This window comes from Kogia breviceps, chromosome 11 (assembly GCF_026419965.1).
Source record: "Kogia breviceps isolate mKogBre1 chromosome 11, mKogBre1 haplotype 1, whole genome shotgun sequence".
Taxonomy (NCBI): Eukaryota; Metazoa; Chordata; class Mammalia; order Artiodactyla; family Physeteridae; genus Kogia; species Kogia breviceps.
In genome coordinates this window covers 97,117,916-97,131,021 of record NC_081320.1, presented here as the reverse complement: position 1 = coordinate 97,131,021, position 13,106 = coordinate 97,117,916, and the positions used below count along the sequence as shown (strand labels likewise).

The following is a 13,106-nucleotide window of genomic DNA, read 5'->3' as shown; positions in this document are numbered from 1 at the left end:
TTGCTGACAGCATAAACTTTGGGTCTCGTCATTTCTGTTGCTTGAGCTTCCTCTCAGAAGACATGGAGGCTTAGTTTTCTTCAAATGTTGACGGGTTGCCCCAGTTTTTGGCGGGTAGACGGTCGTAACTAGCTTTACCAGCATGCAGAGAGCTCGGCTCGTCACGCCACTCGATGCTGTGTTAGCGCTTCGCCCTCGGGGGGGCCCTTCTTGACGGAGTCCCGCTCTCTGGATGCCGCCTCCTGCCTTTAGCTGCCTTCCAGCCCAGAGGAGTGGCAGGTGGGAGCTCTGTGCCGCTGCCTCCCCTGGGAAAGGAGTGGGTCCCTGTGGCAGCCGTCTCTGCTGCGGGGTGCCCTGCATGCTCTGGGAGGCCAGATCCCGACACCCCAGTGCTGCCGCACCTACAGAGCGTTCACACACTGTGATGTGAATTAACCTCCACTGAGAAAGAGAGTGGAGAGACGCCTGCTTGGTCTGGTTTGGTTTGGATCTGGCTCCTTTCGTGGCTTACCTGTTCAGCCAGCATTCTCCCTGAGTATGTTTGTTAATTTACCGTCAGGAAAAAAGGGATGGTTTAGGACGTGAGATTCTTGTGTTCTGTATTTTAGCAGAGGCACAGTGATAGCATCTGGCGTGAATTCAGTAAAGAGCCCGAGATGGTCTTCCCCGTTCGACAAGGCTAATTGTGTTTTCCGGCCCCGGAAGGAAGTTATCCTTGGGACAAAATGACTCCAATTAAATATCCTCTTTGCCAAATTCGTCGCTTTGCCACACCGCCAAAGGCTGGAGACTGCGTTAAGCTGGAAGGAATGTCTGTTGTTTCTTACAAAATCTAAAAAAAAGTTTTTAAATGATCATCAGTCATGCAGAAGGAAGGCTATAAACTTGCTTTTAAAAGGCTGACAAATTGGAGGAAAATTGAACGGCCTGGCTATATTGGGAGCTTCACTAATAATCCGTGTCTTCATGGCAGACACTTAGGGCTGTAGGGTCTGTTTCCTGCTCCTTCCTTCCTGAGTTTTCTGCTAAACCAGGGCTTCTCAAATCAGGTTCTCAAGGAACCACTGGTATCTGATGAATTAGATAGACCTGTTCTATAGCTGAATTTCAGTGATGACAGCATTTTCCCCAAATTGTAGCAGGGAGGGAATTTAATGGATCGAATGTTCTCTATGTAAGATTTTTCTCCCGTGAATTTGTCTTACAGCCTTAACTGTCAGCTGATCGTTAATCTGAATGGGCCAGTAGCAAGCGATTATTAATGCACAACTTGGAGCAGCGTAAGACGGCCAGCTTCTAGGTTTTGTGGGCCATTCTCACGGTTGTCCTTTTTGAAGAGTAGCCACATTTATACCTTTGTCATTATTCCTACTTCACATATAGGCACCGGATATTTTTCCATATTTTGTGGTACATACACTGTGAAGTAAGAAATCTGTCTTTGAGGGTGGTTGTGTCTCAGTAAGAATGAACAGCTTCCCTAATAGCACAGGGAAGATGGAAGAAGGCAGCTTGGGGGGCAGGGGCAGTACTCGCTCCAGTGTGGTTCTTCGCAGCACTTGAGATCCTTAGAGGCAATCCTGGGAGGTGGCTCTGCTTCCCAGGAAGTCATGCCCAGGGCAGGAGAGAGCGGCCGCTGAGAGCTTGGGCTCTGGGGCCAGGCCGCCTCGTTGGAACGTTGGCATCGCTGCTCCCAAGCTGTATAAGCTCCATCCGATTATTTAGTCTGTCGCGGACAGTATCTTTATCTATAAATGGGGAGTAGTTCCTGCCTCAGAGTGCAGCTGGGAAAATTAAATGAGTTAATTCATTAAAAATGCTTACAACAGTGCCTGCCTCAGGTAAGCACATAATAGGATAATAACAATAGCAGCAGCAGCAACCGAGTAAAGGTAGCTATTATTATTCAAAATCATCTTCTTGTCCATGGAAGTTTTCTGTATTTACCAAAGTGCATCACCCCCTTTACTGCTCCTGCTTCTAAGACTCAGTGGACACCAGCATTTGGAAGTAGTCCAGGAACATCACCTAAATGCGCCTGTATAGTTGTGTGACCATAAGAGGTAATGGAATAGGCACATACTTTTTATGGGCTGAACACCTTGGTAGAGTGCTTGGTTGCATTTGTGCTGTGGTCTCCTACCGTAGAAACGTATCATTTGGTGTATTGGTTCCTGGACACGCCAGTTAATTCTGTTAATAAAGATCAAAAATAGGATTGATGGTACTTCTACTTGGAATTGTCAAGGTTTGCAAGATCAGGCAGAGCTTGGAGGCTTTGAATACTGATTTCTGATGACCCAAGGGCCTCTGTTAGGCCTCGGCAGACTGCAGAACATGCAGTGACTTCCACGTAAGACCTGTCAGCACGGCCGTGAACCAGGAGAGTCTAGTCCAACCCTGCTTATCCAGCTGCTGCCTATCCCAGATTGCTGTCATCAGACCCAGTTGTCCACACTGCAAGGATCAGTCCTGTTTTCACGGAGGCCACACTGCCTCACCCCTGACTCTGAGCTCAGTGGAGAGGGGTCTATAAATGCAGGTCTGCCCAGATGTAGATGCATGTGAGTGTGTATCTCGATTAATCCCTAATCCAAGCTTTTACAATTTCTCGACATGGCTGGTGGCCACGGGAAGGGGTAAACAAGAACAACTGAACTCTAAGACGTTTTATTTGGTCTTTCCTTTAGCAGCTTGGTGGGTGGGTAAGATAAGCCTTTCATACTTGAATATTTCTCCAAGGTTTCTGAGAGGCGTTTTGCCATTCAGAATTCTTCTTCTTCTTGTTTTTTTTTTTTTTCTGAAATTATCTTATCTTCTGCCCTTTGCTTTTTTGAACTAGTTATGATCGTTTCTGAAATGGTAATAAGATAGTCATTTTTGACACATCTCTGACAAAAACGTATTGTAATCTCTTGTTACCACTGTGCGTGGAGGGCAGAAGGTGGGGGACACGTATGTGAATGAGGTGGGTGTTGTTGAAATTTAAGTGACGAATGGCTGGCATTAAGGATTTTGAATCTGTCATCTGTCATTTTATAGATATAAATAATTTCTCTGTCATTTTTGTGCTGTGAGGTTACTTTCCCTGAAAGTGAGTGTTTATACTCAGGAAAACTTTTAAGATCACCAGAAATTGATCTGGGTGCCCATGTGCCCAGCTGATCAGGATGGAATGTCTCTGAACTTTAGACGGGGGGAGCGTTTTGATCTCGGGGAGCCCACTGCCCTTGACCTCAAAGCTGGGCTGGCATCACTTGTTAGCCCTGTCTGGGTGGGTGTGTGGGCCCCCCGTGTCCCTTGCAGAGAGGGGCAGCTGCTCCCTGGGAGCCGAGGTCCAGGGACGCCCTGTGATGCGCGTGCCTCTGTCATGCCTTCCGCATAAAAACCTGCCTTCTGACAGCTATCTTTGCCAGCCAGTGAGAACGTGTTCTTGCTATATTTTAATAAGGAATGATTCTGGGCTTTCCCCATTCCTTTCCACCCATCTCTGTTTTTTGTCTTTCAACAGGCTAACCGGCCTCCTGCAAAGCTTAACCTATTAACCTGCCAAGTGAAAACCAACCCTGAGGAGAAGAAGTGTTTTGACCTAATTTCACGTAAGTTTATTTCTCACTGCAGAGAAATTATTTTACACTCTCATCTAGGGCATCAACCCCATTTCAGACAGTGCATTAATTTAAAGAATTGGTTTTCAAAGCGAGAGCCCTTTATTTCAGGTGACTGCGTGCTTTTTATTTCCGCTGGTGATGGTCTACTTGCCGGTCTCTCGGTTCAGGGCTTGAATCTGCAGACGACCTTGCCCCACTCTCGGATCTGTAAACCTGGGCCCATCCTCTCGGCTTCCCAAGCCTCAGGTTTCCTGTTCGTAAACACGGAGATCATACTAGATCAGCCCTCAGGCCCCCAAATCCCTTCACTTCACTATAAAAAAGGACGGTTCTGTCGTCAGAGCTCCCCTAACTTGGGCGCTGTTAGAACTGCTGCACCACTGATGTGATGGGGCCCCCGGCAGAGCTCTTGAAACTCTCGGGTTGAAATCTACTTGTCTTCCCGCCCCAGAATTAGTGTTTCTGCTCCTGTGCTGCTCGTCTTTGTGGCAGACACCCAGGAGAACCACCGCAGAACCATCCATTGTGGCGAGTGACGTCTCAGCATCGCCTAAGGAAGGAGGGAAAGGGCGAGCGATGTCTTAAAGAGATGTGATGGCTTTTTGGTCTTGGCAGTCTTCGGTGGCAGGGTTACAGTTTGGGGGAAGGAAAGGGCCAGCTCCCCTTTGAAAAGGCAGTCGCTGGGGATGTGGGCACAAGAGTTATATTTATAGAGGAAAACTCCAGACCGTGCCTTTTGGGAAGATGAGTGCTGTCTTATCTGCCTCAGTGGCTGCTTTTTAATGTGCGTGTTGGGTTGTATTTTTGAGGGTAGGAAGTTACTATGTAAGTTAATGCTCACGGCAAACTTGGAGGAAATGATTGCCGCCCGCTGTGTGCTTGGGGAGGAGACGGAGGCCTGGGCCCGTGTTCTGCTGCAGGAGCGCGCTGAGCGGTGTGGTGTGCGGTTTGGGTGCTGTCTGTTCTGGTCTCCAGCTTCCGGTCCCCTGTCCTTGCTCAGTTTCGTGAGGCCCGCAGATGCGTCCCCCCCCCACTCTCAGATCCTTCGCTCCCTCAGGACGGTGTGCAATGTGGAGGATTGCCCGTGGTTTCAAATGTGCCCCTGGAGGGCAATAAAAAGGGACAGTTGAAGGGAGACAGCTTGGGGGTCGTATCTGACGTCAGCCGGTGTCTAGGGGACACTCGGAGGGCTGCGGCCTTTCCATCTTCTGACGCAGTAACTCGTGAGAAGTGGCGCATTCCCCCCCAGTAGCTGATCGGCGGTTGGTCACGGAGAGGTGGGCCTGCACACCCTCGCTTGCCCCGGTCGCTCCAGCACCCCCATGGGGCCCCCGTCAGAGACCATGTGTGCAGAAGCAGTTGTTTCAGGCGTGTAGATGACTCCGAAGCCTCCCAGCATATACATTTGAACAGCTGGCCAGGCCCCGAGGAGGATCGGTAGGTGTGAGCGTGCCTTGCTGCTACAGGCGTGAGTTACTGCGGGCATCCGGTTCTGTGCTCGCGCTCTGGCCACCTGTCGTTTGCAAGATTCCATCAGTGTCTTTGCTCTGTTGCCTGACGTGACAAATAGCTTCGGTCAAGAGCTTCCAGCCTCCGGTACCCGGAAGGGCTTTTACCGAGTCTGGCCCTAGGGGCTGAGTCCACGGTCGTCCTTGCAAATGCTCTCGTGTCTTCCTGCCGCTGTCTTCCGGGGGTAGAATGGACCCCGTTCCTGCACACTCGTCATCCTCAGCTGGTTTTCAGGAGGGGACGCTGCCCTGGGAGCGTGTGTCGTGGCAGTGCTTTGTTGCAGCGCTGTGTGGGTTTGGGTCGTTCCAGAGAAACGTCGAAACTGGTCAGGGACCCCCCCGCCCCATAAGAACCATCAAGGGAGACACTGCAGAGCTAGAAAACTGTGACCTGACGAGCGTCCTGAGAGGTGGGGGCCTGGCTTCGGGCCTGACTCTACCAGCTGACCGGGCTGCTGGGACACAACACGCATCCCCGAGACACTTTTGTGCTCCTGAAACGTCTGGGTGGCTGGAGAAATAAAAGTCAAGCTGTAGATGGGCAGCGAGGATGCTGTTTCAGGTGTGAGTCTACCAGGCCCCGAGGAGCCGCCCCTTCCTCGTGTCCCTCAACCTGCACAGCCAGCTTGGAATCACCCGGAGAGCCCGGGAGGAACAGACTGACTGCTGGCTTCAGCTGTTTCGCTGCAGGATCCTCCTTTACCGATCTCTCCCCCAGACAGGGACTCCCCGCCCAGATCAAGCCATCAGTGGGCCTGGCTTCTCAAGGAGGACGTCCCTGAGGCAAGGCCAGCCCTTCTGGAGCTTTTCCCGTCCTCTTGCCCTCAGATTGACCCCACTGTTCACGAATTCAAGTCCTGAGCCATTATCCTCAGATCCTGCAGTCATGCCAGGTAGGGTGGGAGGTGTAGGAGAAGGTGCACATGATCTAGGTCAGTCCCCTGAGTGGGATGGACCCACAGGGTGCCTCTCCAGGTCCACAGGGAGGGTTCGTGGCCAGCTGGAGCCCGAGCCTGGGGCAGAGAAGCAGCCCTTCCCAGGATACCGTCACAGCAGGGCTCTGGAAACCTCCTCTTTTCTCCTCCCTCTAGTTGAATCTGCTAGAAACTGTTCTTGGTGTAAAGGCATCTTGAAAGAGTGTCCGTACAAGGGAATTCTTTTTTTTTAAATTTATTTTTTATACAGCAGGTTCTTATTAGTTATCTATTTTATACATATTAGTGTCTATGTGTCAGTCCCAATCTCCCAATTCATCCCCCCACCACCGCCCCCGCCACCTTCCCCCCTTGGTGTCCGTAGGTTTGTTCTCTACCTCTGTGTCTGTTTCTACCTTGCAAACTGGTTCATCTGTACCATTTTTCTAGATTCCATATATATATATGTTAATATACGGTATTTGCTTTTCTCTTTCTGACTGACTTCACTCCTTATGACGGTTTCTGCGTCCATCCACGTCTCTACAAATGACCCAAATTTGTTCCTTTTTATGGCTGAGTGATACTCCATTGTATATATGTACCACATCTTCTTTATCCATTCGTCTGTCGACGGGCATGTAGGTTGCTTCCATGACCTGGCTATTGTAAATAGTGCTGCAGTGAACATTGGGGTGCATGTGTCTTTTTGAATTACTGTTTTCTCTGGGTGTATGCCCAGTAGTGGGATTGCGGGGTCGTATGGTAGTTCTATTTTTAGTTTGTTAAGGAACCTCCATACTGTCCTCCCTAGTGGCTGTATCAATTTACATTCCCACCAACAGTGCAGGAGGGTTCCATACAAGGGAATTCTTATTTGGAAATTTTCACCGAGAATTCCCCCTGCTTCTCCACCATTCACATGTTAAAATGCAGCATTGGCCACAGAAGTGGGTTGCTTCCCCATCTCCTTGATTTTCCTGTGGCATCTGTGCCTGGTCTGACCATGAAGTGGCTCAGGGAAAGCTTGGAGGGTTTTAGGCCTGATGCCAGACCCGGTCCTCTGGTGCAACTTGCCATGGTCATGGCTTCCCGAGGACTCTGAGATCCACTTAGAGTGGATGTGGACCTGCCCCCTCCGGCCCTCCGACAGGTAAGGCTCTGCACACCAGGTAGAGTGGGGGCAGGGAAAGCAGCCTCTCTTCCTAGCACCCGACCACTAACATTTGGATCACAGGATTAAGTTTATTTTTCTGAACTTGACACGGGTCTCTTTTTTTTTTTTTTTTTAAGTAATCATTTTATTTTTGGCTGTGTCGGGTCTTAGTTGTGGCATGTGGGCTTCTCTAGTTGTGGCGCAGGCTCCAGAGGGCGTGGGCTCAGTAGTTGCTGTGCGCTCGGGCTTAGATGCTCCATGGCATGTGGGATCTTAGTTCCCGGACCGGGGATGGAACCCACGTCCCGTGCATTGGAAGGCGGATTCTTAACCACTGGACCACCAGGGAAGTCCCTTGGTACAGTTCTCTTAAACCCTGTTCCTTTCCTCAGTAACAGGCTGGGGAGAGAGAGTGTGGGGTGTCCCCTCTGTGTCAGGAAAATAGGAAGGAAGAGGGTCAGAGCTGGGGTCAAAACCTGACCCCCCTCGGCCACTGGGTGCGCTTGTTCCTGCCTCTTAACCTCTCTGGGCCTCAGCCTCCTCCCAGTCAGCTCACCAAGAATTGCCCTAAGAACTAAAGTGCTTTCAGGAGTGTAAAAGCCGCAATGTTCACTCACTTTGAGGGGCACAGGTGTTTATTGTGAACCCCGAGGACAGTCCTTGCCTGTCACTGCTCTGCCATCTGCAGAAGTTGGATCTCCTCCCCTTTTTTTTCTTTTTTGTTTTTTAAATTTAATTTTCTTTTTTACTTCTTTTTTGGACTGATTGTAGGCAAAGAATTTCTGTATCTCCGTTACCCAGCTCCCCGTGATACTGACGGCATAGTACAGGTTGTCAGTTACTATTTAGTACATAATATCAGCCGTATCTGCAGCTGTCAAAACCAGGAAATTTACATCGGTGTGATGCTGTTAACTAAGAACCCTATTCAGATTTCACCATTTTTTCCACTAGTGTCCTCTTTCTGTTCCAGGATTCCACATTGCTGCTGTTATTTCGCCCTAGTCACCTACAGTCTATATCAGTTCCGTATCTTTCCTTGTCTTCCATTACTCTGATACTTTGAAAATTATTGATCAGTTTTTTGGTCATCTGTCCCTCAGTTTGGGTTCCTCTGATGCTTTCCCACAATTGGACTGAGGCTTTGGGCTAAGTAAGAAGGCCAGAAAGCTTTTAAGATTCTTGCTTTAGATAAGGCTTTTACTATTCAAAGGGCCATAACAATTGGGGGCCAACTCTGTAGCAAGTTGAGGAAAAAAAAAAAAAAAAAGCTTTTGAAAGGATAGTGATGGTTTTCATTGAAGAGCTTCAGTTTTTGCAAGTTGCTTCTCTTTAGACTTGAATGGAGGAACAGAGCTGGCTGGATAATTTGCATTAGAAAGCCACAGCTCCCAGGCGAGGGCTTGTAAAGGGCAGGAGGGAGTGCTTGGTTGTATACAAATAATTGACTTCGTGGCAGAGTTTAGACTCTTCCTGAGGTTAATTACAAACCACTTTCTTTTGGAATTGTGTATGGATTACTGTCCGGGCTCACAACTGATGAAACCCCTCTTGCCGTGCAGATGACAGGACATACCACTTCCAAGCAGAGGACGAACAGGAATGTCAAATGTAAGTTGTTTGGGGGTGGGACCTTGGAAGGGCAGTTGTCCTTGGAATTTAACACGGCGTCACTGTCATTTTTCTAGATGGATGTCTGTGCTGCAAAACAGCAAAGAAGAAGCTCTAAACAATGCATTTAAGGGAGATGACAATACGGGAGAAAATAACATAGTCCAGGAACTGACAAAGGAGATCATCTCCGAGGTCCAGAGGATGACAGGCAATGACGTGTGTTGCGACTGCGGGGCGCCAGGTGACCCAGCCCCCCCTCCGGCTCTAGGACGTTTTAAATCCTGTTCCGATTCTCAGAAGCCAGTCACTGATTTTCCCTTTCATTTCAAACACCAAGTTCAGCGCAGCCCAGCCTGAGCTCACGCTGTCACACAGAGGCTTACTGAACTGTGTGCAGACTAAGTGGGAGAGAGGGTGGGAAGATGCCTGCCTGCGGGGAGAGAGCCCCATAGAGGTGAAACGGTTCAAATGCCTTTTGAGAAATGAAAACAGAAGCACACAGCGAGGGTGGAACCAGGGTCATCCGGTCATTGTATTGGCTCCAGCCTGCGGCTTTTTCCGGGATTCAATCCGTCCTCCCTTTGTACCGCTTTGTAGAACTTCTGCAGCAACTTTAAGCCGCTGTCTAGTCTGTGACCCTGGAAGAGCCACTTACTTTGTTAGATGTCAGTTTCCCTTTTTGGAAGATGAAGGGACCAGTGGAGATTGTCTGTGAGCCCCAGCCAGCTGCCACATTCCTGAAATGAGGTGTTTATTTCTGTGTTTTGATAAGGCCTACTGGGGTTTCATTTTCAATGGACATAAACTATCGTAGATTTTAACAACCGGTATTTTAAGCGTTTAATGAGCTGACTTACTCCTGTAGCTCAGATGGGCCGGTGTTAGGGGAGCTGTGGAGGAGCGAACGTTCCCTGAACGTCGGGGAATGAGAGGCGCTGTGGGCTGCTTAGGATGGCCCTGTGCCTTTTCGTTCCCCTCATTCTGTGACAACTTCCATTTTAAAAAAGGCACAACGAAAATAGAGTGGACAGTTGAGAAGTGCCGTGGGTTCCTGTTACCCTGGAGGCTGTATTTGGGGGTAATTTGAGGAATTACCTCATGGGGTCTCAGACTGTTAAAAACATACCTTTGGCAGGAGATGCTGCAGGGAGTGAAGGTAGCAAATTGTGCTTTTTCTTAGACGAGGACAGTGTAGTACTTGGACTTCTAAAACACTCTTATAAGGAATCAAAGCTATGACATTTTTGTTTTAAAATGCTGAAAGACAGTCTGAGTGATATAAAACAGTCTAAATGTACACTCATACCCACCAAAAGCATGACAGTCGATTTGGTAGAATAGGTCTAGTGAAGTGAAAACACCAGTGCCCAGGAGTATTTCCGAACTCGGATAAAATGTTTCTAATTTGAACATTTAAAAAATAATTTTGCAATCAACTAGTGACCAAGGTTGCAATATTTGCCTCCTGTGAGTTTCTGAGGGCAACAAGCAATTCTAAAGAGAATTGTACTTCTGGGCTGTGATCATGTCCTCAAGAATGTTTTATTTTGAATTCCGTGTTTGCAGTATATTCAGCATTCATCCGTCAAGCATTTCTTGAGCGCCTACTCTGGCACATGGCTAGGAGGCTTCGCTGAGCAAGTAAACATGCAGTGTGGGTGTGGGTTTGAGCCCAGAGGAAGGCAGGGCTGCAGTCTGGCTCTGCAGCCTCAAGCAAGGAAGGCCCTTCACCTCTCTGAGCGAGATGGTGAAGACACCTGCCCTGTGTGCCTCTAGGCACTCTTGTATGTGTTAAATGAGAACTTAAGAGAAAGCACCTGTAATTTCTGAAGCTCTCACACTTTGCGCTATTATTGCGACTATAATTGCTTCAACTCTGTGCTGAGCAGAGCATGGCATCAGCACATAGTGGGTGTTCTCTGCCGGTTATTAGCACGTTTGACATATAGACGTGTGTTACGACAGCCCCCCATGTGGTGCTAGACTTTGTCCCCTTTGCTGGTACCATCAGGTTGGTGATGGAGGTGGTCTGTATCCAGGGACCCTCGGCCACTAGAGGGCGCCGTGTCCTACTTATTCTTGTACAGACAGCCCTGCCCCTTGGGAGTGCTTAACGAATGAATGGAAGGATGGGGAGGTGGAGCCCTAGGAAGAGGAAGGAGAGTAGACAGGTGCACGTGTGTGTGTATTGTGTGTCTTGGTGGTAATTAATGATGAACGAGGGTTCCAGCTGCATCTAGGATCCAAAAAAAAATGCTAATGATGCAACAAAACTCCACGTTCAGTAACTATGCGAGAAAAAAGTTCTGACCCCTGCCCTCTCCTTACAAGCTCGATTTTCCCCGTTCTCTCTGGCAGATCCTACGTGGCTGTCCACCAACCTGGGCATTCTGACCTGCATTGAGTGTTCTGGGATCCACCGAGAGCTGGGGGTTCACTACTCCAGGATGCAGTCCCTGACGCTAGATGTGTTAGGAACATCTGAGCTGCTGGTACGTTCCAAATCCTTGATCTTGGAGTGAAAACAAATGCTCTGAAAGCTAAGTTTTCATTTTGGCACTCGAATCTGTTTCTGTTTCTTAAAATGCCACCGGGCTGGTAGCTGTTGATATTGCCAAGTGGATTTGGGCAATTAGAAACTCATTGGTAATTCCTCCTCCTCAGTATTATAGTTGAGGGTTGCAAAGCTTTATTCTTTTTTCTTTTTTTTTTTTTGGCTGTGCCGGTTCTTAGTTGTGGCATGCAGGATCTTTAGTTGCAGCAGCATGCATGCAGGATCTAGTTCCCTGACTAGGGATCAGACCTGGGCCCCCTGCATTGGGAGCACGGAGTCTTACCCGCTGGACCACCAGGGAAGTCCCACAAAGGTTTATCCTTAAATGAATAAAATGAATTGAACTTACGGAGGAGCGTTGAGACTGGTGTGAGATTCTGGAATAGGATGGTGGCAGAGTCCATCCAGTTCACCCCAGTCATGAAGCAGGTGCAGAACCCAGAGCCAGCAAAGGACTCATTCTTCCTGAGTCGTCTGCCGAGTCTGCGGTGCGGTCACTACCTGGCTCAAGCCTCCGGTGGCCTTGTCCTTGTCCCTTATTGTTGCCTTTTGGGAGAGATACTGGTATTTGCTTCTACTGCCTTCGTTTCTAAAGGAAAAAAGTGTTTCATTGTTGGTTGGGTGATAACACATAAGCCATGCAGTGTATCCGGGGGTTGAAGCATTGCCTGTAAAGTGACTTTCAGAGGGTTGAGACTGGCCGCACTGAGGAACAAGCCTATCACACGTGGGCGGTGCTTTGGGGCGCCTAAAACGTGAGCCCTTCGGACTGTTTTCAAAGTCTGTAACTGCCGGTCAGAAGGTAGTGTTTGACATTGTTTCTTGAGGTGGCTGAGCCCTGGACAGTGACTCGTAAGTGGATATCGATTGCCATTGATTTTCGTGTCAGGAGCAGCAGTCTTGGCAGAAAATCAATGACTGTGGTCAGTAGATCTCTCGGGGCCGTAAGTCGTGCTGATGACTCTTCTGGATCCAGCGTGTCTGAACTTGTAAAGCATTTAGGACTATCTTGTCAAGTCCTTCCTGTCTTTCCAAGGAGTTCGTTTACGGTCTGGAGAGACAGAGCTGGGAGAAACTAGAGTGGATTCTGGTAGCCCGGTTTGAGCAGCGTCACTGATTACTTCAAGTTTACATCTAAGCTAGCCTTGGCGGGCCCCAGGCAGTGTATTCTTGGCGACACACTACAGTTATTGTGGATGTCATAACGCGTACAGCCTCCACCACAGAGCTGTGTGTGTGCAGGCGGTATCCCGGGTAACTGGTGATGGCGTAGATTTGAAATTCTGACAGTACATTTTCAGAGAAACAGAAATTACTTCTCAGTGAACACTGGTAAACTACCGCAGTTGCTCTACTGCCCTGGTGGGTTTTTTTTTTTGAACAATTGGAAGTGTTACGTGGTTTTCCTAAGTAATAATTGCTGATTTTGTGGGAGGCCCTTTTTGCCTCGTACAGTAATTGTTGGTTTTGCACGAGGCGGAGCGCTTTGTGTGTCTTAGCTCATTTTGCTCTTCACTCCAGCCCTGTGGCCCTGGTGTATTATCCCCGTCTTACAAAAGAGGAACTGAGGCTTAGAATGTTTTAACAAGCCCAAGGTTATGTGGTTATCAAAGCACCAGATCTGGGGTGGAGGCCTCTTTAATCTGATTCCAGAGCTCGCACTCTTAACCCTTGAGGACTCTCCTGTGGAGAGCATTTTAAACATCACTGCTGTCCCTCCTCACCCCCCACCCTCACCCCTGACCCATG

The 13,106-nt window shown here is 48.8% G+C and overlaps 1 protein-coding gene across 5 annotated transcripts in view; it reads left to right on the top strand.

Moving 5' to 3' along the window:
- ASAP2 (ArfGAP with SH3 domain, ankyrin repeat and PH domain 2) overlaps positions 1-13,106 on the top strand; it is a 158,611-nt gene that overhangs the window by 115,068 nt on the left and 30,437 nt on the right. For all 5 annotated transcript variants that reach the window (XM_059078370.2, XM_059078369.2, XM_067008171.1 and 2 more), the window contains 4 exons: positions 3,512-3,599; positions 8,752-8,800; positions 8,878-9,044; positions 11,162-11,295. In XM_059078370.2, the coding sequence (XP_058934353.1) occupies positions 3,512-3,599; positions 8,752-8,800; positions 8,878-9,044; positions 11,162-11,295 (438 nt within the window). The remainder of the gene's footprint in view (positions 1-3,511; positions 3,600-8,751; positions 8,801-8,877; positions 9,045-11,161; positions 11,296-13,106) is intronic.